Raw genomic sequence first — 21219 nt, forward strand, 5'->3', positions numbered from 1 at the left:
AAAACAAATTGACAAACGTAGACCACATTTCTTGCTTAATATATGTAGATACTTTTCTAACTTTCGAGTTCTATATTTTTATTTGATTTTGCATAATCCTTCCAAGTACATTCCCTAAATTTTTCAAAAATGTTAAGATTTTGTTTTTTTCTAATTAATTCAAAATAAGACAACAAATCAACAATGACAGCAATTAATCATCCTTGACCTACACAGTTCCAAAGCTCTCTCATGCTGAAACCATTTTTTATTTTGGCTCTCTGTTCTCAAAAATCGTTTCTTTGTCTTCTTTGATTCTCAAAAATCGTTTCTTTGTCTTTGATTTTTGATTTTGATATTTTTGTTTCTCTTGCAATATAATTTAACTGAAGTTACAAAAAAAATAAAAACCTTGCTTTCATGGAGTCTCTGCTCTGTGGTTCTTCTCTTGTTTCCGCTGGTAAATCTCGTCTGGATCTTTTTATTTGTTCTTGTTTTGTTTCGTTTCGTTGTTTTCTAGGTTCTGTTTTGTGATTTTGAGTACTGTACAAAAAAAGTTTGAGTTTTTTATGAATATAGTAAAGAAAAAGGTTCGATTTTTAATGAATTGTTTAATAGATCGAAGCAGGTGACAAAGTTTTGTTTTTTATTGATGTGGAGAAGCTTAATTTCTGGGCTTGACTTTGAATTTTGGTTCTCATGCATGCAACTTATCATCATTCATCAGCTGGTGGATTTTGCTGGAGGAAGCAGAACTTAAAGCTCCACTCTTTATCAGGTTCGTTTAGGGTTTTATGGGTTTTAATTTTCCACTGCTCTAAGCAATTGCATTGTGTTGGTTTTGCTGATTAGAGAATTATGCTATTGAGAAATCTCATGATGTTGTTTAGCTCATTACGGATATACCCAATTTTTGCAGGAATTCGAGTTCTGCGTTGTGATTCGAGTAAAGTTCTTGTAAAAAAACCGAAGTTTAGGAACAATCTTGTTAGGCTTGATGGTACAGAGTCTTCATTGTTGTTGTATCCCAAGCATAAGTCGAGATTTCGGGTGAATGCCACTACGAGTCAGCCCGAGGCTTTCGAGCCGAATAGCAAACGGAACTCGTTTAGAGACTCGTTAGATGCGTTTTACAGGTTTTCTAGGCCTCATACAGTTATTGGCACAGTTAAGTTTCTCTCAAGAAATGTTTTTCTCTTAACAATAATCTGTTTGTGGGGATACAAGAAGATAACATTAGCTCTGTGATTGGATTTGCAGGTGCTTAGCATTTTATCTGTATCTTTCTTAGCAGTAGAGAAGGTTTCTGATATATCTCCTTTACTTTTCACTGGCATCTTGGAGGTAATGAATATGAAACACATAATGATTGGTCAAGAAGATACATTTTTTGTTTCTCTGTTTGATTAAATGGATTTTGTTGCCAGGCTGTTGTTGCAGCTCTCATGATGAACATATACATAGTTGGGCTTAATCAGTTGTCTGATGTTGAAATAGATAAGGTAACAGTAACATGTGTGTGTTCTTCATATGAATTCGAGAGACGATTGAGATGAATTGTTGCTACTCCCTAGTGCCTACATCATACTCTGTGTTGGTTTTTTCAGGTTAACAAACCTTATCTTCCATTGGCATCAGGGGAATATTCTGTTAACACCGGCATTGCAATAGTAGCTTCCTTCTCCATCATGGTATGATGCAATTTTCACAAAGTTTTAACTTTTAGATATCTTTAGAACATAAGTAATTTGATTTGCTTAAAAAACGTATAGAGTTTCTGGATGGGGTGGATTGTTGGTTCGTGGCCATTGTTCTGGGCTCTCTTTGTGAGTTTCATTCTCGGTACTGCGTATTCTATCAATGTAAGTAACTTTATTCATCACCAGGATTTGGCTCAAATCAAAATTCACGGTTCTAGTTTTGGGTTAATGAGGTTTTTGGTAACATTTTCCTACTGCTATACAGTTGCCACTTTTACGGTGGAAAAGATTTGCGTTGGTTGCAGCAATGTGTATCCTCTCTGTTCGAGCTATTATTGTTCAAATCGCATTTTATCTACATATTCAGGTCCTAGACCAATTTCCTTGTGTTTTCATCTTCTCCATCAAAATCAATTTTTATCTTACCAAAGCTGTGAAACTTTGTTGCAGACCCATGTGTTTGGAAGACCAATCTTGTTCACAAGGCCTCTTATTTTCGCCACTGCGTTTATGAGCTTCTTCTCTGTCGTTATCGCGTTGTTTAAGGTAAACAAAGAATGCGAAAGCTAATTCTGCCTATAGTCAAAGTAAAGCATTCTACTGTTATGGATGAGATGTTTTCTATATTGATTTGATGCAGGATATACCTGACATTGAGGGGGATAAGATCTTTGGAATCCGTTCATTCTCTGTAACTCTGGGTCAGAAAAAGGTAAAATATCAAAACTAAAGAAGATGTAGTACTGGATTAAGATTACAGAGTACAGACAACAGAACGTTTTTGTTTCTTGCAAAATTTCAGGTGTTTTGGACATGTGTTTCACTACTTCAAATAGCTTACGCTGTTGCGATTCTGGTTGGAGCCACTTCTCCTTTCATTTGGAGCAAAGTCATATCGGTAACAATCTTTCTTTACCCATCAAAAACGTGCGGATTGATCGTATGAGTGAAATATGTTTCGATCCGTTTTTGTTGCTCATTTAGGTTGTGGGTCATGTTATACTTGCAACAAGTTTGTGGACTCGAGCTAAGTCCGTTGATCTGAGTAGCAAAACCGAGATAACTTCATGTTATATGTTCATTTGGAAGGTTAGTATGGTTTATAAATAGAGTCTTTACCACCTTTTTCTTCTATCCAATTTGGATATAAAAGAGTCTTTCAAAGTTTTCAAATCACCATTTTCTGATCAATTTCTTCATTTCTGCATCAGCTCTTTTATGCAGAGTACTTGCTGCTACCATTTTTGAAGTGACATAGAAGAAGAGAAGAAGAAGAAGAAGTCATCCTATGCTTCTGTTTAATATCCAACAATATCATGAAAGTAGCTAGGTAGAGCTTAGGGTTTTATTCTGAAATATCAACAGACTTGCAAAGATTTTCACATAAGAAAATAATAATTTCAGTCTGCTTAAAAAATATTACATCCTGCTTTATGATCACTCGGTTTAGGAGATTGTGAGGTCGTATGAATGTGATCATTCTCTTCTCTTTCTCTCTTCATGCTTAGGGTTTTCTTTTTGTAAACCCTAAACGTGAAACACCAAACAACTAAATTGTGAGGTCGTACTATCATAATCATTACCTATTTTAGTTATAGATTTATAGTAGTAGTCACAGAACTCACAAAATGCTTCACACTTTAATGGGCCAATTTCACACTTTAATGGGCCTATTGGCCCAGTATTACGCAATGGTTAAGTTAGCTCTTTTGCTTAGCCGCTTCTTTTGTCAAATTGTCACGTGCTGGTGAGTATTGGGGTATGGTGTGACTGACACTAGACCTAGAGGGACTCTAATAAAGTCCTAGACCATGGCTTATTTACTCATTTTAAATTACTTATCTTTTAAAAAAAACTATTAAATAACCTAAATACAATGAACAACTCTTTAATAAAGAAAAAATTCCTATAATTTACAAGTTCATAAAATAAATTATAGATTTTAATATTCCAATCTATTTACAAAGAAACTCTCAAAATAATTACCACATGCATGTTTTATAGATAATTTTTTGTCAACTAGCTATATGTATATGATTTAACATTAAACCAAAAAAAAAAACTATATGTATATGCATTTTTGTGTACTTGTGATTGTTTTTATAAAATATGAACATATACATGTTTTAAACCTTTTTGATATTCTTGTATGATCAAGAAATATACTTTCTACTTAATGGCCGGTGATATTTCTTTTGATTTATTAGAACTCTTTGGATATAAATACAGATGAACCATTGTATTTATATACATGTCATCACTTTTAAGTTTTAACACATGTGGTTGAATACTTGAATTTGTTGGCGTTTTAAACGTATATTTCTCTTTAAATTTGAGTACAACAAGATCGCACAAAAAAAAAAAAAAAAAAAACATAACTAGTTGAACTAACTTCGTGCAATTACATAATAATGATAATACTAAAGGTGCCAAACTTATAAAAAAAAGCATTTGGTGTATCCAAACAACTCGAAATAATAAGAAAATTTTGATTCTTGCTTGTTAATAAACGATTGATTGAATGGTTAACATATAAAACGAATGATGAAGCTTTTTGTTAATTATTTCAAATCATGGGATGGGAGAAAAAAAAAGAAAGAAAAAAAAAGGATAAGAAGAAAGCTAGTCCATTGAAAGTTGGAAGCAAATGGACAAAAGAATGTTATGATTATTCCTCTCAAATAAAAACCTTTGAAGAATATATGCGATTTGTGAGAGAACTTTCATCATTGATCAAAAGAAATAAAAATTCTATGTATTATAAGATAACAATAAAAATATAAACTCACCAATAATTCAAGAAAAGTTTAGAAAGTGAGAAGTGGGCACAAAAGTGCCCATCTTTGGTTACAATCAAAGAATCCAACATAAAATCAAAGTTCTCAAGATGCTCCATATAGCATATAACCTCCTTTTTTTCTCAGAGCCAATAATTTTCTTATATAAGATAAAATATACATAATATTATTCCATTTGCTTTCCTTTTTTGCTTACATTTTTCTTAGTTTTTTGTTTTTCTCCTTTTGGGTCCATTGACACAATTTTTTTCTTTCAAGCTCCAACATACAATGAGGCTAAGACTCTATAGTAGTAATAAACTTTTTTCAGCCGAGTCACTTCAATCTATTCCAATCTCCAAAAAAATTTTGTTTCATTTTGCATCATTGTCACTTCTTGATTATAATCACACTTTTCTTTGCTAAAAAAAATTAATATAATACTTTCTGTATAAAAGCTGGTTTATGTGGTAGTCGTTAACATTTCTAGTTGTAAGATAAAAATCATTATTTAGGTTTCATGTTGTAATCTTTTTTTTTTCTGACTCATTACGATTGTAATGAATAAAATTTTAGAATAATAATCACGTTAGCCAGATAGCCAATATGCTAAATAAGCAAAATCAGGAAATGAAGATTTCAAAGAAAATTTTATTTAGAAAAAAATATAAAAATGGAATAAGTCTTTATATATATAATATAAATAGCGTCGTAGAATCTCACCTAAAGACATAAGGTTGGCAACAACCGTTTCGATTACTCAGCAGCAAAGCCTAAAAAGAAAATGTAAAACACTTTTTATTATATGTTCCAAAGAGACACGTCTAAGGGGTTGATGAAGTTGACAGAAACAAACAACGATCATTTTTATTTTATTGTGTATCATTGTTGTCATTTTCGTTATCTTTAAAAATGAAATCCATTTTTTAATTCATGTTTCGTAGCATCTGAATATTTTCTTGGACTGAACATTTCTTTCCAGCAGAATGGAATTTTTTCATATGGATACGTTGGACTTGGATATAATATAATGGAAGTTTCGAATTTTAAAATAACCTGGCTGTGTGTGGGTTAGAGGAATATCATATAATAGTTTTTAAATCTTGATATTTTACATACTTAATTTTAGCTAGTTTTTTTCTACTCAGTTTAGTATGTTTATCAAAACCACTCACCTATCCACATGATTTTAAAGATCGACTTCAGTGAAAACTTTATGATGCATGGTTTGATCTTTGTCACAATTTGTAGAGAAATACCTAAGAATATTCTTGTTCACATGCAACTAAAATATATTAGACTATGGAGTTTTCAACTCAAACCAATCGGTATTGAAGAAATGTGTGTCCATTTCATGTGATTCAATTGAGAAGATCTAGTTTACGATGAAATGGCTCATATAATCTACCATAAAAATATAGCTACACTTTGTATATATGTACATATATAAAAAAAAATGAAGTAAGATTTGTTTCTGAAAAAACTTGGGCAAATTATATTTTGATTTACGTAATGAGATGCGAGAAAGTGGTGGGACATAAGGAGATGCACAAGTATGGGCAGTGGCCACCTAATACATTCAAGAAGAATACACATGCATCATACCACAATTTACATTGATGAACTTATATATACTAACAATAATAAAATTAGGTTTATGAGTGGTGCAAATGTTATAGCTGACGATGTGTGTCTACTTCCTTGATGAGTGTATGCACATAAACTCACATACATCATGACTGCATGCATATACATTAAAATGGCATGTTAGGTTCTTAGCTATTGAATTTTTTATCACCCTAAAGATATCCTTATGAATGAATATATTGGATGTTTATCACATGATCACATGTTTCGTCTTTGGAATATTTTACCTGAAAAACTATAGCTGATATCTCAATTTTAATTATGAAAATTCGCTATTTGTATTCAATAGTTTTTATACTTTCATTCATTCATTCATTCATTCTTGGAGCAGTTCCACACTTTATTTGTTATTAGCATTACAAGTATCTGGGATTCTGTAATACGGTATGTATTATTTAAGGTAACATATAGTAATATTGAGTCCAAACCAGATTTTATAAGATTCAACTTTGTTTGACCTAATAAAATATAATTGCAATGTTAATATAGTAAAATCAATAGCAAGCATAAACTCTAGTTTGTATAAATTGTTAAAAATGTAATAATAGCTTTAGAACCAAAAATCTAAATTCAAATTTGATTTTGTAAATAACTTATTTTTTAGTTAAATGATCCATTTATACTTTTATGTAACGCTTGTGTGTACGTGCGCGCGCTAGACGCATTATAGTTTTTTTTTTTTTTTTGACGCATTATAGTTTTAGATGAAAAAATTGAAGTATATTAAAATTTGAAAATGATTTAACTGATATTTTGGATTTTAAAAAGAGCAAGAGACCATTCATCAAGCAAAATACGAGACTATTTCAATATTATAAAATAAAATTTTAGTTATGAATAAAATTTTGTGTAATTGTGCCTAAGACTTTGGTATTTTTGTAAGACGGAATGGTTGCATTTTTAATAACTATATATGCACAAATTGGTAGTATCTTTACAAGTCCAAAATTGAATTTTAATGTTAAAAAGTTTACTTCTCATTGAAAACTAAAAATAGAATTGAGCCAAATATTGGTATTGTATTAGGGTATGGTTGGTAGTTAGTAGTAGTTAGTAGTTACTAATACTTAGTAAACATGTTAGGATATAGTTCCTATTATTGTGTTAGTGTTGTCAATGCGTCACCATGTTTCAAGAGTTAAAATGCATATATTGCATGTTTGGCCAAAAATAATTAAAATGGGTTCACTCAAAATCATAACATAACATAATTTACATAAGTTTTCATGTGTGTTTATCAATTATAGAGTTTAATTTTAATAGATGTGTCGTCAAAAAAAAAAAGAAAGAACAAATGCAGAAATTTCTTTTTAAGTGTCTTTTTAAAAACAATTGGATCAACAACTCTACATTTGTGCGCTAATCAACTCTTACTTTATATTGCTTTTTATAAAACAAGTAGAAAGATTCATGATTCGAATATATATATAGCAGGAAAAGTCTGCAGATGTATATATAATTATATATATTTTATATTTTGTTATTTTTTTATATAATGTAACTCTCTTGGTTATTTATGATAATTATATTCATAATTGTTTTTTTTTTCTTAAGCTAATTATGGATACCCTCCCAGTCGCTCTGGTTGACTTGGAAATATAAATAACGAAAGAACAAAAGAACACGTAAGAGTAAGACCATTCTATCACGTGTTTGATTAATAATTTTGACATCAACAAATTTGACATGTTATCTACCTTTGGAGATTTATATATATATAGTTTACTATTTCACCAACTGATCGATCATAAGAGTTTGATTGATTCCATTAAGCTATATTTTTTGTTTGTTCCTTTTAGTAATCAAAAAATTTCAGTCAAAATATAACATATCTCCCTAAAAAGTATTTTCCGAATATTGGTATCGCAATTTTTAATTACTTTTAGAGTCGCGGAAATTTTTATTTTTTTTTGTTTTTGATAATTTTGATCTATGAAAAAACTAATGATATGTCATAAAAAAAGTGTTGCAATATAAGTAGAAAGAGAGAAAAAAACAATGCAACTTATGGTCGCAAGAAGATGTCGCTACGACACTCAAAAGAACATGGTACATTATTCTTGCTTCCACCTTTTATATAGAAACATCTACATTTCAAATAATGTTCAACCCCAATTAATGATGATCTTATCAATTCTAGTTAATTGATTTTTCTTTAATCTATTATCAAAATATCTTTGTATCCACATGATTTACGTATCTACACCAAATAAAACTAATAATGTAAAAAAAATCAAGACGTAATTTCAGGATCTTGAAAATATATGTTATATAGTGGTGGTAATCAAGAATTGTAATTATGGTTCGTATAGTGTCGTTACTGTTTTAGGATGGATATATTTTACAAAATTTTGTTGATTAAGAAGAACAATTATTTGTTGGAGAATGGTGAAATTCATAAATTTATATGTTTTCTAAGAGTGTGGTGTTATTAAGTTTCAATCCAATGAACTTGGACTTTTATAGTATACAATGCTATTATTATTATCCAATATGACTTGTAAGCAAAAAAATAATAAATACTTTACGTTATATGTTGGCATGCTGATGTACATATATACACATAGAGGTGCACATGTCATATTATTATTGGACTCTTCTTGTTTCTATAAATTAAATAATTTCTATCTATATGTGGGTGTGTGGGTACAATACATATATAAACTTACATATACATGTGCAGAACAAAAAACAAAGTAAAGGGTACACATATCATATGTTATATGGTCTCTTTCATAAAGCCAAAAGATGGGACAAATTAGCTTAGATTCTAATATATTTTATATGATCTCTTGTGTCTCTTTATTAATCTCAATGACAAATTTAGACTTAGTTCTATTTTGCCCATATCTCTCTCTCCTTGGCCAACCATAACACTATAGTTTTATTATCTTAATTTGTCATTATCTTTAGAATTCGATGAAGATTCGCCAAAACCCAAAACAAGTATATAATAAGAAATACATACAAAAGTTACATAAACGGTAAAAGTGATTTTCTTGTCTTTTTTATTTGGTTCGCCTATAAATAAATGAAAAAGTATAAGTCAACGAATGTTTCTTTCTCTTTAGCTAAACAATACATGTAATTATCATACATAATTGAGACGTTTTTTTTTTGGTTGTATTAGAACATGACCATAGGTTAGTAATAATACTAAAAGAAGATACAATACTACTTCACATATTGATTGATTACACGATTACACACCACCAATAATTTAACTTTTTTTAATTTTATATAAATTCAAAGTGATTTATTTAAGCTAAGAAAAAGAAAAAGAAAGAAAGGTTTGGCTCAAGTGGATTGACACATCACGAGATTCAGTGGATGTTAAATCAAAGAAGCTGTTGTAGTAGTACCACGGATCCACCTTAGCTTTCTTTCTCATTTCACGTCTGTGACTTAAGAAGTGGATCGTACAGGTGGAGAGATTTGGTTGGGTGTATGTGTCTGTCACCTACGTAAATGACAGATCCTTAAAAGCTTCTTCTATTTAGTTATGGACCTTTGTGGTAGTAAAGAAAACAAGATTCTTCGACTGCTTCGGACTTAGAGTTCTTCGTAACGAGAGTAACAACGAACGGTCCTGTAATAGATATACAGATGTGCAAGTGCAAGTCCCCCACTCTAAAGACTCTACGTATCGTATTTATAACTCTAGCACGACGTTCAATACCAACTGACGCTTGTCTCGTTTTGTATCTCTCTCTATCTATCTATATATGTTACGGCCGTTTGATTCTTTATTATCTTAGGTATAACGGTAACATAATAAGTTAAGTAATAAATGGTTTTGTTTGTTGTTGGGGTAAGCTTAAGGGTTTTCGTGTTTAGGGTTAAGATTTTAGAAAGAAAAAAAAAATTGGTATAAAGATTTAAAATAATAAATGGTATTTTTGTTTGTTGATGTTCTAGGATTAAAGACCTAAAAATGTTGGGGTAAGTTTATGGTTTATGATTTTTAGGTTAATATTACTTTTTTCTATTTGTTTTGTACTAAATTTAGACTATTTTCTTGACTTTTCTTAAAAAGAAATGTTCGCAGAAATGACATCTTTGTTAGAAGGATATTAGAAAACTAATAATGTAGCATCTCTAGTCAATGCATTTTATCAAATGACATCACGTTAATTGTCCTGATGTCAATTTTAATGAAACCAACTTGCTATTGTCAATACATATATAAAGACATTGTGAGAATAATTCTCTTAGAAAATCTTACATATCGAGTTAATTACAATTTTCATTGTTATGACATAGTCGGTATTGATTGATCGGCATATATAGTTAGCTTTAGATAGTTTACAAATATTCAGATAGTAGTAAATAAAAATAGTTTACATCGCTAAAAAGAACTGTAATTCAGATATTTTCTACCATATTACATATACTTATGATAATTTTTTAAAAACGTTCAACGTAGACAGACTTTTATCATTCAATGTATAGACGTATAATTGTTTGACACTATTTCCTAAAACCTATGGCTATAACGCATTTAAGTGGTTCATATCACAGGAAAAACAAAGAAGTTAATGTGTGAAAAAATGTATTTGATGAAGTCAATTACTTTGAATTCGAAGAATGTTGTTTTCTTTGAATATCATAAAACACCCTACATATCGATGAATCGATGATAAATGTGAGCTCAAAGACCAAAATTAACATACGTACAAGAACAAAATATCAACTACGTTATGACTTATGACTATCTCGAGTTTGACGGAGGCGTACGTGTGTGGCCATCCGTACATATTGCAGAATTTTCAAAGTACCACACCATGAGATGGAAATTTCCAAATTAGGGTAGATCATGTTTTTGATAAACTGGTTTAAGAAACTTAGTTTTCTCTTATCATTGAAATTGAAATATAAATAAGAAACTGAAACTATATTTATCTCACATAAGTCGAACAATAGAGAATTTTATTGAACAATAGACGAAAGATAAAAAAATTCGGTTTATGAAGAAGTTTTTCGTTATTGATTTTAAAACCGTAACAAATCTTTATTTAAGATGTATGAAATTGATAACCAATCTCTTATATTTTTTTTTCTTACACTTATATTTTTGTAAACATTTATTTTTATTATAGAAAAAAGAAAAAGAAGAACAATATATAACACATGTTGTTGAACTTGGTGCAACATATTTGTGTGTAGAATATATACGATTTATAGCATTACCTTTCGTGTGATAACGATGTAACGCAAGACTTGACGAAAGTATCAATAGGTTCGATATGCAGCAAGATACAGTACTTTGTATTTTGATTCATGTTCAATGTTTTTGAGATTCATCAATGGAAATCGTAATGGTCCTAAAAACAAATATAAGAATCGTGTTGATTCATATGTATCTAAAAGGGAAAAAGTATATTCATGCATGTTGTTGTCAATTTATTTTAATTCTATGACTACTTCTTAAGACTAAGACCAATGATCTAATCACAAGCTAGCGTAGTTACAAACTCATCGCTCACGCTATGTTATTCGAGTGTATTAACAAAATTTATCACTTTATAAACAAATTATAATTTTGTTAGTATTAATACTTATAACTTAGTATATAACAAAAAAAAAATTAACACTTGGATTAATATAAGTGAGCATGTACGCACGAGGGTGAAAGTAAACTTTTTGTGAATTTTGGCTCGAGTGTATGGTTGGATCTTATTAAAATCATATTAAATGTTTGTTTTGTTTTCTCGATGAGTCGATGTGTTTCTCCCGGTGAAAGTAACAATAAAAATTAAAAGTATTTGAATGATTACTTTGTATAATATATAGCGTTAATAAAGAGTAAAGACTAATCCGCAATTTGTTTATTTTTGTTTTTATATTAATATTAAGCACATAAAAATAATATTTTTCGAAACTAACAATGGAGAAGATTAAGTTAATTAATTGAATTATTTCTCTAGTAGTATATATTTTTACATTACATTGGTTTCTCTAGTATAAATGAAGGTTAATATATATGATTTAAGATTTGTGATTAAGTTTTCTGAAGTTAGATAAAAAAAACATATCATCTTCTTTTTGTTTAGCTGTTTATTTTTTTAAAATTCTCTTAATTAAACTCATATATTTTTGGTTTTTCTTTCCATTATTATCCAAACTTATGAAAACATCGAAAAAGAAAAGAAAAAAACACATCGAAATTATGAGAAAAAAATTACGTAGGGGAGGTTGTATTATTGAAGGGACCCAGAACGATTAAAAAGTCAAATACCTCCTCAGCCATCTTCTTGAATTAAATTAAATTAAATAAAATAGTTTTTAGAAACAAATTATACAAATAAAGAATATAAATGATATTAGATATATATATCCACAACATGTGAATTGTTCCAGCAATTGCTGACCTTGCCATGAGGCACAACAACAACACAACCTTGGAAGAGCCATTTGTTTCATTACCCATCCCTTAAAAGCCATAATTACATTACTACTATATGAGATTAACATTACAATATATAACAATTCTGATTTTAATATATAGTTTTTAGTCACTAACGTCATCTAAATCTAAGTACCTTTTCCCCCTAACTTATATAATGTCATTTGCACAAATCAATACAATAACAACACAAAATCTAGTGTCCTAATTCTCTGAGATTTTAATCTTTATACCAAATTTTTGTTTTCTTCTAAATATTTATATTTGTCCTTTGATTTCTTAGGAGATCAAGTTAAAGAAAAGTAATTTACTATCCACTTTTTTTAAAAGGTCAAATAAATCTTGTTTACAACTGTTTAAAATATATATAACATTATAAATTAATTTTATGTTTTCCTTCAAAAAGGATAATTTATATGTAACTCAATTAAAGAGTAGATTTGCACTACTCTTTGTCAACAAAGAAACCAATTTCCAAACATTATTCAGATTTTAATATAGTTATTTTTATATGATATGTTCTTATTGAAAAATCAGTTTCTTAAAAACAAAATACCAATTTGGAACTTAATATGTGCATAATATTATAAACAAAAATCAGTTTTTAAGAGTGGAGTGCATAATATGTGGCTATCAGGTAATGTATTGATTCCACACATAAAACCCACACTATTAATCAGCAATTTAGCTCAGATAATTTTCTTATGATACCACACTCAAATATGAATTTTGTAAAGTCTTACATTTACAGTTTTATCTTTGTAACTCATCCTCTAACATATGCATACACAAATATCTAAGAAAGTAACAAATCTCAAAAAATTATATTTCTCATGTTAAATTTAGAATACCATCCTAAATATTGTGAATGTTAAGATTTCTATTAAATTTAATAGCTTATAGTAAAAAAAAAAGAAACTCTTTTTTTAATATAACCAAATATAGATATATATTTAAGTTTTTTAAAAAATTAAAATAAAAAGCACAGTATGATATCTAAAATTTTAAATTATATTAACTCATTAAATTAAAATTAAATTATACAAAAAAAAAACCAGAAATTCAAAGTCAAATATACGTTTTCCCAAATGAGAAAAGACCTATAAATAAATAACAACCATTGATGAACACCAAATCATAATCAACGGTGAAACTGAAATAACCAAAAAAGAAATAACAAAAAGGTTGAAAAGACTAAAACGGTGGAGAGTGTCGTCGTTTTGATTGGTATAAATACAGAAGGCGTATCTCCTTTGCAACAGAAGCTCGCTTCACCCACTTTCTCTCTCTTCTTCCCCCTCTCTCTCTCTCTGGTGTGTGTGTGATCGAGTGGTGAAACGACAGAGAGAGACGTCGTTTTGCTGAAGGAGCGATGTCAGGTCTCGAAGATATCAAGAACGAGACCGTTGATCTGGTACTTATCTTCTTCTCGTCTCGCTTAAACTTGTAAAATCGATTTTTTTTGGTTTGTTGTTGTTGTTGTTGTTGTCAGTGTTTATTATGCCCACAAAGTGTTCGATGATTTGCTTGAATGAGAAAATAGATCTGTTTTGTTGATGCTCTTTTGCATGGGTTGTTTTGATTATTTTCTTCGAATCGTTGTCCCAATGATTCTTCTCCTCTTTTCTTGGATCGGATACTACTGAATCTTTAAATCCCTAAAAATCCCAGATTTTTCTCTGTCAAAAAAAAGTTGTGTTTTTTCTTTTGCCCTTCCTCAATTTCCGATGGATCCGATACAAAAACCCAAAACCCAAATCAAGATTTCTTTTTTCCTTTTTAAAGATTTCAACTTTATTAAAATTAGGGTAAATTAACAGAAGTCTTGTTTAGCTTTCATCAGAGAAAGGTAGATCTACGCAAAACAACAACTACACACACATGTGAAACGCTTGAAAAATAAAAAAGATAAGAAAACAGATCATCTTTTTGTTTTAGTGGTGGAGCTAAGCTTAAGCTACGTCTCCATAAAAAGTCGTTTTCACATATTAATTAATTAGGAGGAAAAACAAAAAAAAAATACACAAAAAGTTGATTTTGCTTGTGATATAAAGAAACAAAAACAAAAAAAAAGATCATCTTTTTCTTTGTCTAAGATAAGGTTTTTGCTGTTAAAGCAGTTCTTAATATTCTATCTTCCACCCATGAATAAAAAGTTGTAATTTTTTTTTAATTGTTGGTGAAGGTTAGAATTTTGATGTACCTTTCCGTAGTACGTTTTTATTTATATGAACTTGTTTGTCTTTTAGTATAACATCTAAATCAATCAGTAGACGCAACTTGTGAATTCCTCGTTGATTGTAAAAAAAAAAAATTCAGTATTTTTTTGTTGTTGTGGGAAAATTGTTTTATGACTGAAATACCCTTAGCCGGACCTTGGCTTTCACGCCGGGAAGTAGCCACCTTTCATGGAGGGAATCCCGCAGGCGCGTGTGTTACACGTTTCCCTAACACGTGCATTGTTGTAATAGTAGTAGTAGCAGTAGTAGTGGTGGTGGTGGTGGTCCCTGTTCTCTCCTCCACTGCCAGATTCTTTTTATCTTTCATTGTCACAACTTGAGTCAACGCCACTCTACAACTTCCGAGTCGCCGAGTTGGATCGTTTCTGACACTTGTAAAAAGATTTCAGAACTAAAAAAGTTTTTATCTTTTTCTTACCCTTTTTGTTGTTTGTTTGAAGATGTATGAGTTACTACTATTGGTTTGGTTTCTGATCAAAATTTTGTGGATTCTCAGGAAAAAATTCCGATTGAGGAAGTTTTCCAGCAGCTAAAATGTACAAGGGAAGGTTTGACGACGCAGGAAGGGGAAGACAGGATTCAGATTTTTGGCCCCAACAAGCTCGAAGAGAAGAAGGTTCGAGTTTTGACTAAGCATTGTTGTTTTCTGATATCAGAATGCTTTGGTTTGTAAATACTGTTGTGAATCTCAGTGGAACTAACGAGGTTGTTGTTTCATTAAAAATAACAGGAAAGCAAAATTCTGAAGTTTTTGGGGTTCATGTGGAATCCGCTTTCATGGGTTATGGAAGCTGCAGCTATCATGGCCATTGCTTTGGCCAATGGTGATGGTAGACCTCCGGATTGGCAAGATTTTGTGGGTATCATCTGTCTGCTTGTTATTAACTCCACAATCAGTTTCATTGAAGAAAACAATGCCGGAAATGCTGCAGCTGCTCTTATGGCTGGTCTTGCTCCCAAAACCAAGGTAATATGTTGGTGAATGCTGTGAGGTTATTGTACAAAGGATACCGAGACCTTATCCTGAGCTTTAACCTGTTTCTCTGCTTTCAGGTTCTTAGGGATGGAAAATGGAGTGAACAAGAAGCTGCTATCCTTGTCCCAGGTGATATTGTTAGCATTAAACTTGGAGACATTATCCCAGCCGATGCCCGTCTTCTTGAAGGAGATCCTTTAAAGGTTGATCAGTCTGCTCTAACTGGAGAGTCCCTTCCTGTGACCAAGCACCCTGGTCAAGAAGTTTTCTCTGGTTCAACTTGTAAACAAGGAGAAATCGAAGCGGTTGTTATAGCCACAGGAGTTCACACATTCTTCGGTAAAGCTGCTCACCTTGTGGACAGCACTAACCAAGTTGGGCACTTCCAGAAAGTTCTTACATCCATTGGAAACTTCTGTATCTGTTCTATTGCTATCGGTATCGTGATTGAAATAATCGTCATGTACCCTATCCAACGCCGAAAGTACAGAGATGGAATTGACAATCTCTTAGTCCTCTTGATCGGTGGTATCCCCATTGCTATGCCCACAGTCTTGTCTGTGACTATGGCTATCGGGTCTCACAGGTTGTCTCAACAAGGTGCCATCACCAAACGTATGACAGCCATTGAAGAAATGGCTGGAATGGATGTCCTGTGCAGTGACAAAACCGGAACACTAACCCTCAATAAATTGAGTGTTGATAAAAACTTGGTTGAGGTTTTCTGCAAGGGTGTGGAGAAAGATCAAGTTCTACTATTCGCAGCCATGGCTTCTAGGGTGGAGAACCAGGATGCTATTGACGCAGCCATGGTTGGAATGCTTGCTGATCCAAAGGAGGTATACCCCTTTTAAGGTTTAAATTACTTCTGAAATTTAGTTAACAATCTAGAAAACTTGTTCTTATTTTTTCACTTGGGTTTTCGTAGGCCCGAGCTGGAATCAGGGAGGTTCACTTCCTTCCATTTAACCCTGTGGATAAGAGAACTGCTTTGACTTACATCGACTCTGATGGTAACTGGCACAGAGTTAGCAAAGGTGCTCCCGAGCAGGTGATGGATCTTCAACTTTCACCAGCAGATATTAATTCTTTTTTCTTTATGCGGTTTACTGATTCCATTCTCCAACACAGATCCTTGACCTTGCCAATGCCAGGCCTGACCTTAGGAAGAAGGTACTTTCATGTATTGACAAGTACGCTGAGCGCGGTCTTAGGTCACTGGCAGTTGCTCGTCAGGTATATATTTACCAGTAATTCTTACATTTTTCAGTCTTTTTTTGCAGTTTTTCTGCTTGGAAAAATTGTTCAATTGCCTGTTCTTATTCCTTTTTAGGTGGTCCCCGAGAAAACAAAAGAAAGCCCAGGTGGTCCATGGGAATTTGTTGGCTTGTTGCCTCTTTTTGACCCTCCAAGACACGACAGTGCCGAAACCATTCGTAGGGCGTTGAATCTTGGTGTCAATGTTAAGATGATCACTGGTAACTATACTTGTTCATGCTTATATATTTTTGTCCATGAAATCCTTAAGATGTTCCTTCTAACTTGCTCTAACTACGTTGCCAGGTGATCAACTTGCTATTGGTAAGGAAACTGGTCGCAGACTTGGAATGGGAACCAATATGTATCCATCTGCAGCTCTTCTCGGTACTGACAAGGACTCGAACATTGCATCCATTCCTGTTGAGGAGTTGATTGAGAAGGCTGATGGGTTTGCCGGCGTCTTTCCAGGTTATAACTTGATTTCAGCTTTAAACCTCATCATCTGTTCACTATAAAGGTTTGTTATATTGATCCAAGCTTCTTATGTTTTCTGATTGCAGAGCACAAATATGAAATTGTGAAAAAGCTGCAGGAGAGGAAGCACATTGTTGGCATGACGGGTGATGGTGTCAATGATGCCCCTGCATTGAAGAAAGCGGATATCGGTATTGCTGTGGCTGATGCTACAGATGCTGCCCGTGGTGCTTCAGATATAGTTCTCACGGAACCTGGACTGAGTGTCATCATTAGTGCAGTGCTCACCAGCAGAGCCATCTTCCAGCGAATGAAGAACTATACCGTGCGTATTCTTGTAATCTTGTAGTTTTGTTCTTATATTATGCCACCAGTTTTCATTTATTAATAACTATTTTTCCTGCTTTTGACAGATATATGCAGTCTCGATCACAATCCGTATAGTGGTAAGTAGATGCCCGATTTCTAAATCTTTCACTTGTTTGTCCTAATTTTTCTTTCTGTGTACTGATCATATTTCGTTGTGACCTTTTCAGTTTGGTTTCATGCTTATTGCTTTGATATGGGAGTTTGACTTCTCAGCCTTCATGGTTCTGATTATTGCCATCCTTAATGACGGTAAGCAAATGTCATCTTCCATTTTCTATACCGCGTCTTAATACTTTGTCCGCTATATCTTATATTATGTGCCACTATCTTGTAGGTACTATCATGACAATCTCAAAGGACAGAGTCAAGCCATCTCCAACACCTGATAGCTGGAAGCTCAAAGAAATTTTCGCGACCGGAATTGTACTGGGAGGCTACCAAGCGATTATGAGTGTTGTTTTCTTCTGGGCTGCTCACAAGACTGACTTTTTCACGGTAATCATCATTACTTTATCTTATATAGATATATGGCCAGGTGTTTTACTCCAAATCTTAAAAAATATCACCTTTGATTTTCAGGACAAGTTTGGCGTGAGGTCAATCAGGGACAATAATGATGAACTAATGGGTGCTGTGTATCTACAAGTTAGTATCATCAGTCAAGCTCTTATCTTCGTCACCAGGTCCAGGAGTTGGTCATTTGTGGAACGTCCTGGAGTGCTTCTGATGGTTGCATTCGTCATTGCACAACTGGTAAGAACATCAAGTACACATATTTGCTGGAATTATTTGAGGTAAAAGAAACCCCTTGAATTCATCCACTCTTCCTCCCAAATGCAGGTTGCGACATTGATTGCTGTTTATGCCGACTGGACATTTGCGAAGGTGAAGGGTATTGGCTGGGGATGGGCGGGTGTGATATGGATTTACAGTATCGTAACATACTTCCCACAGGACCTTTTGAAGTTTGCCATTCGATACATCTTGAGTGGAAAGGCTTGGACCAGCTTGTTTGACAACAGGGTATATATAACTAACACTCTCTCTATGGACACCTGTTTTGACAACCTGATGGTAACATACTAATCACATCTTCTGCTACGTTAACAGACTGCTTTCACAACCAAGAAAGATTACGGTATTGGAGAAAGAGAAGCTCAGTGGGCACTTGCTCAAAGGACATTGCATGGTCTGCAGCCAAAAGAAGACGTAAACATCTTCCCAGAGAAAGGAAGTTACAGAGAGTTGTCTGAGATCGCAGAGCAAGCGAAGAGAAGGGCTGAGATAGCTAGGTAAGTAGTGATTAAATCACTCTCAACCAAAAAAATGAAATTGATTTGATTGATTCTAACTGATGAATGCTTGATGTAAATGTTGTGACAGGCTTAGGGAGCTTCACACATTGAAAGGACATGTGGAATCAGTGGCAAAGCTAAAGGGATTGGACATTGATACCGCAGGACATCACTACACTGTGTAGTTGCAGTTGCAAAACAACACAAACACTACCAAACCAACCTCTCACCATGACTTGTCTTTTGTTTTGGTCTTCACAAATATCTCTTTTAATGTCATTACAGTAGAGGGAAGAGACTCTTGTGTATTCGCCATAACTCTTCCAAAACTCCTTTTTTATTGTTAGTCATATTGTTCTTAAACCTTCTCTACTCGATCTGAGCTTTGAAAAATTTGCCTTTGAAGAAACAAGGCCTTTGTGTTTGGGCACTTTGGCTACCAACCTTTTCTAATGGCCTTAATGTGATATTATCACTCATGTCTCTCTTGTTTTGTTTTGCTAATCTTGAAGATAACATTAACTTAAGAGTGTTTTCTTCAGTTTTACAACAAGAATTGATATACACATACATATACTTCTAATATAATGAAGAAGAAGTCTATCTTTGTGAGATAGATTGAGATTGCAGTAAAGAATGACTTGGAGTCACGTGCAAAGATATTGATGATGACTTCAAATCATAACACTTGCTGTGATCTTACCTCTATTATGTCACCATTCCTCTAAATATATGCATATTCAGATAAATACATATTTTGTCTCACAAATACAGAAATGCAAAATAAAAATAAATAATAAAAGTTCAGTCGGCTTAAACTGAAAAAAAAAAAGAAAAGATGACAAAACAATATTTTGGTTTGTTTTGGTATAGTCTAATTCTAATATAAATATTAACTAAAAATCAGATAATGAACTTTTCTTAAGGAAAAAGAAAGAAGACAAAACAAAACAAAGGATCTGGGTAACACATGCTATCTTTGGATGCATCACAAAGTCACAACCAACAACTACTTCAAATCAAAATATATGTAAACATCAACAAATAAATAAAACATTTATCGACCACACTTTATTCACATGTTTAACTTACATTATATTCTTATGAATAAAGTCAGCTTAGCTTCTAAATTTGAACTTCCAAACGTTTTTTTCTTTTACTTTTACGTTCAATATAACCCATATAAATTTATAAATTCTGCTTTTATGTGATTGTATCCTTATCATATTTAAGAGAACCCAAAAAAAAACTCATCTGTATATATAATTTCATTTTCTTAAGCATTACGTAGCTAACTTTCCTTTTTATTTGATGTAAAGATTAGGCATGAACCAATGAATTAAATTATATTCAAGAAGTATTAATTATTATCTTGTACAATAGATTTAAGAACCATCATCTGCAACTCAAGGCATACAATGTAGCTTCCGATCTCACTCAATGTCTCCTCCATGTTCATCTCTTCTCCACCTGGCAAAAGCTTCTGCAACTCTTTCAGCCTCTTCTTGATCTCTCCTCCTTCTCCATTGTCGATGTCTTGTTGTTGTATATCATCCTCTTGTTTAGTGCTCAATTTTTCTAGAGTCTCGGAAGAAGAACTTACTAGATCATGATCATGAGGGGACGATGATAGCTTCTGTTGCAAGAAACGGCTCCACGCGAATTCTTGAGCAGACAAGGCCAAAGCCATGTCTACTTCATGTTTCACGGTTTTTTCGAAATGTTTTGGGTTGGTTTGCGAAGAGGATTTGTTCATCTTGATCTTCTTGAGAGCTGGAACCAAGTGACTCACGTATCTTCTGGCGAAGACCACCTTAGGATTCTTGTTTGGTTGGAGAGAAAAGACTCTTTTCCTCTTGTTTAGAATTCGCCTCTCCATGTGAGAATGTGTTTGCTTCGTAGTAAGTCTACAAAGGAGAGATACTTTCTTATATATATAGGCAAAACTCACAATATGAGAGAGAGAGAGAGAAAGGGTTTGATAATGTATGTGAAAGGAGTAATGCGATTGGTAGAGAGAAAGTGAGAGATGGTTTGATATTTCACACGCTCGGTCACACTTTATGAAGTTATTTCTCTTTGATATAAATGAGCTA

General features: G+C 32.5%; 3 protein-coding genes across 3 annotated transcripts; 2 read left to right on the forward strand and 1 right to left on the reverse strand.

The window, feature by feature from the left end:
• The first annotated feature begins 317 nt into the window (after nucleotides 1-317).
• LOC17890967 (homogentisate phytyltransferase 1, chloroplastic) lies at nucleotides 318-3133 on the forward strand. Its single transcript, XM_006297790.2, has 13 exons — nucleotides 318-439; nucleotides 707-757; nucleotides 899-1146; nucleotides 1240-1323; nucleotides 1407-1481; nucleotides 1587-1670; nucleotides 1752-1841; nucleotides 1945-2046; nucleotides 2130-2225; nucleotides 2320-2391; nucleotides 2482-2577; nucleotides 2664-2768; nucleotides 2891-3133. The coding sequence occupies exons 1-13, from the start codon at nucleotides 400-402 to the stop codon at nucleotides 2930-2932; spliced, it is 1185 nt and encodes a 394-aa protein (XP_006297852.1). The 5' UTR covers nucleotides 318-399; the 3' UTR covers nucleotides 2933-3133.
• A 10641-nt stretch (nucleotides 3134-13774) lies between these two features.
• Nucleotides 13775-19602, forward strand: LOC17892228 (ATPase 1, plasma membrane-type). Its single transcript, XM_006296858.2, has 16 exons — nucleotides 13775-13923; nucleotides 15246-15365; nucleotides 15480-15716; nucleotides 15803-16564; nucleotides 16654-16776; nucleotides 16857-16961; nucleotides 17059-17203; nucleotides 17289-17453; nucleotides 17546-17784; nucleotides 17873-17905; nucleotides 17996-18077; nucleotides 18163-18323; nucleotides 18408-18581; nucleotides 18669-18851; nucleotides 18939-19120; nucleotides 19212-19602. The coding sequence occupies exons 1-16, from the start codon at nucleotides 13882-13884 to the stop codon at nucleotides 19306-19308; spliced, it is 2850 nt and encodes a 949-aa protein (XP_006296920.1). The 5' UTR covers nucleotides 13775-13881; the 3' UTR covers nucleotides 19309-19602.
• Nucleotides 19603-20450: 848 nt separating this feature from the next.
• Nucleotides 20451-21213, reverse strand: LOC17890841 (transcription factor bHLH146). Its single transcript, XM_006298620.2, has one exon. The coding sequence runs from the start codon at nucleotides 21000-21002 to the stop codon at nucleotides 20484-20486; it is 519 nt and encodes a 172-aa protein (XP_006298682.1). The 5' UTR covers nucleotides 21003-21213; the 3' UTR covers nucleotides 20451-20483.
• Nucleotides 21214-21219: the final 6 nt, after the last annotated feature.

The sequence above is a fragment of the Capsella rubella genome, unplaced genomic scaffold, assembly GCF_000375325.1.
Source record: "Capsella rubella cultivar Monte Gargano unplaced genomic scaffold, Caprub1_0 scaffold_3, whole genome shotgun sequence".
NCBI classification, from domain to species: Eukaryota; Viridiplantae; Streptophyta; class Magnoliopsida; order Brassicales; family Brassicaceae; genus Capsella; species Capsella rubella.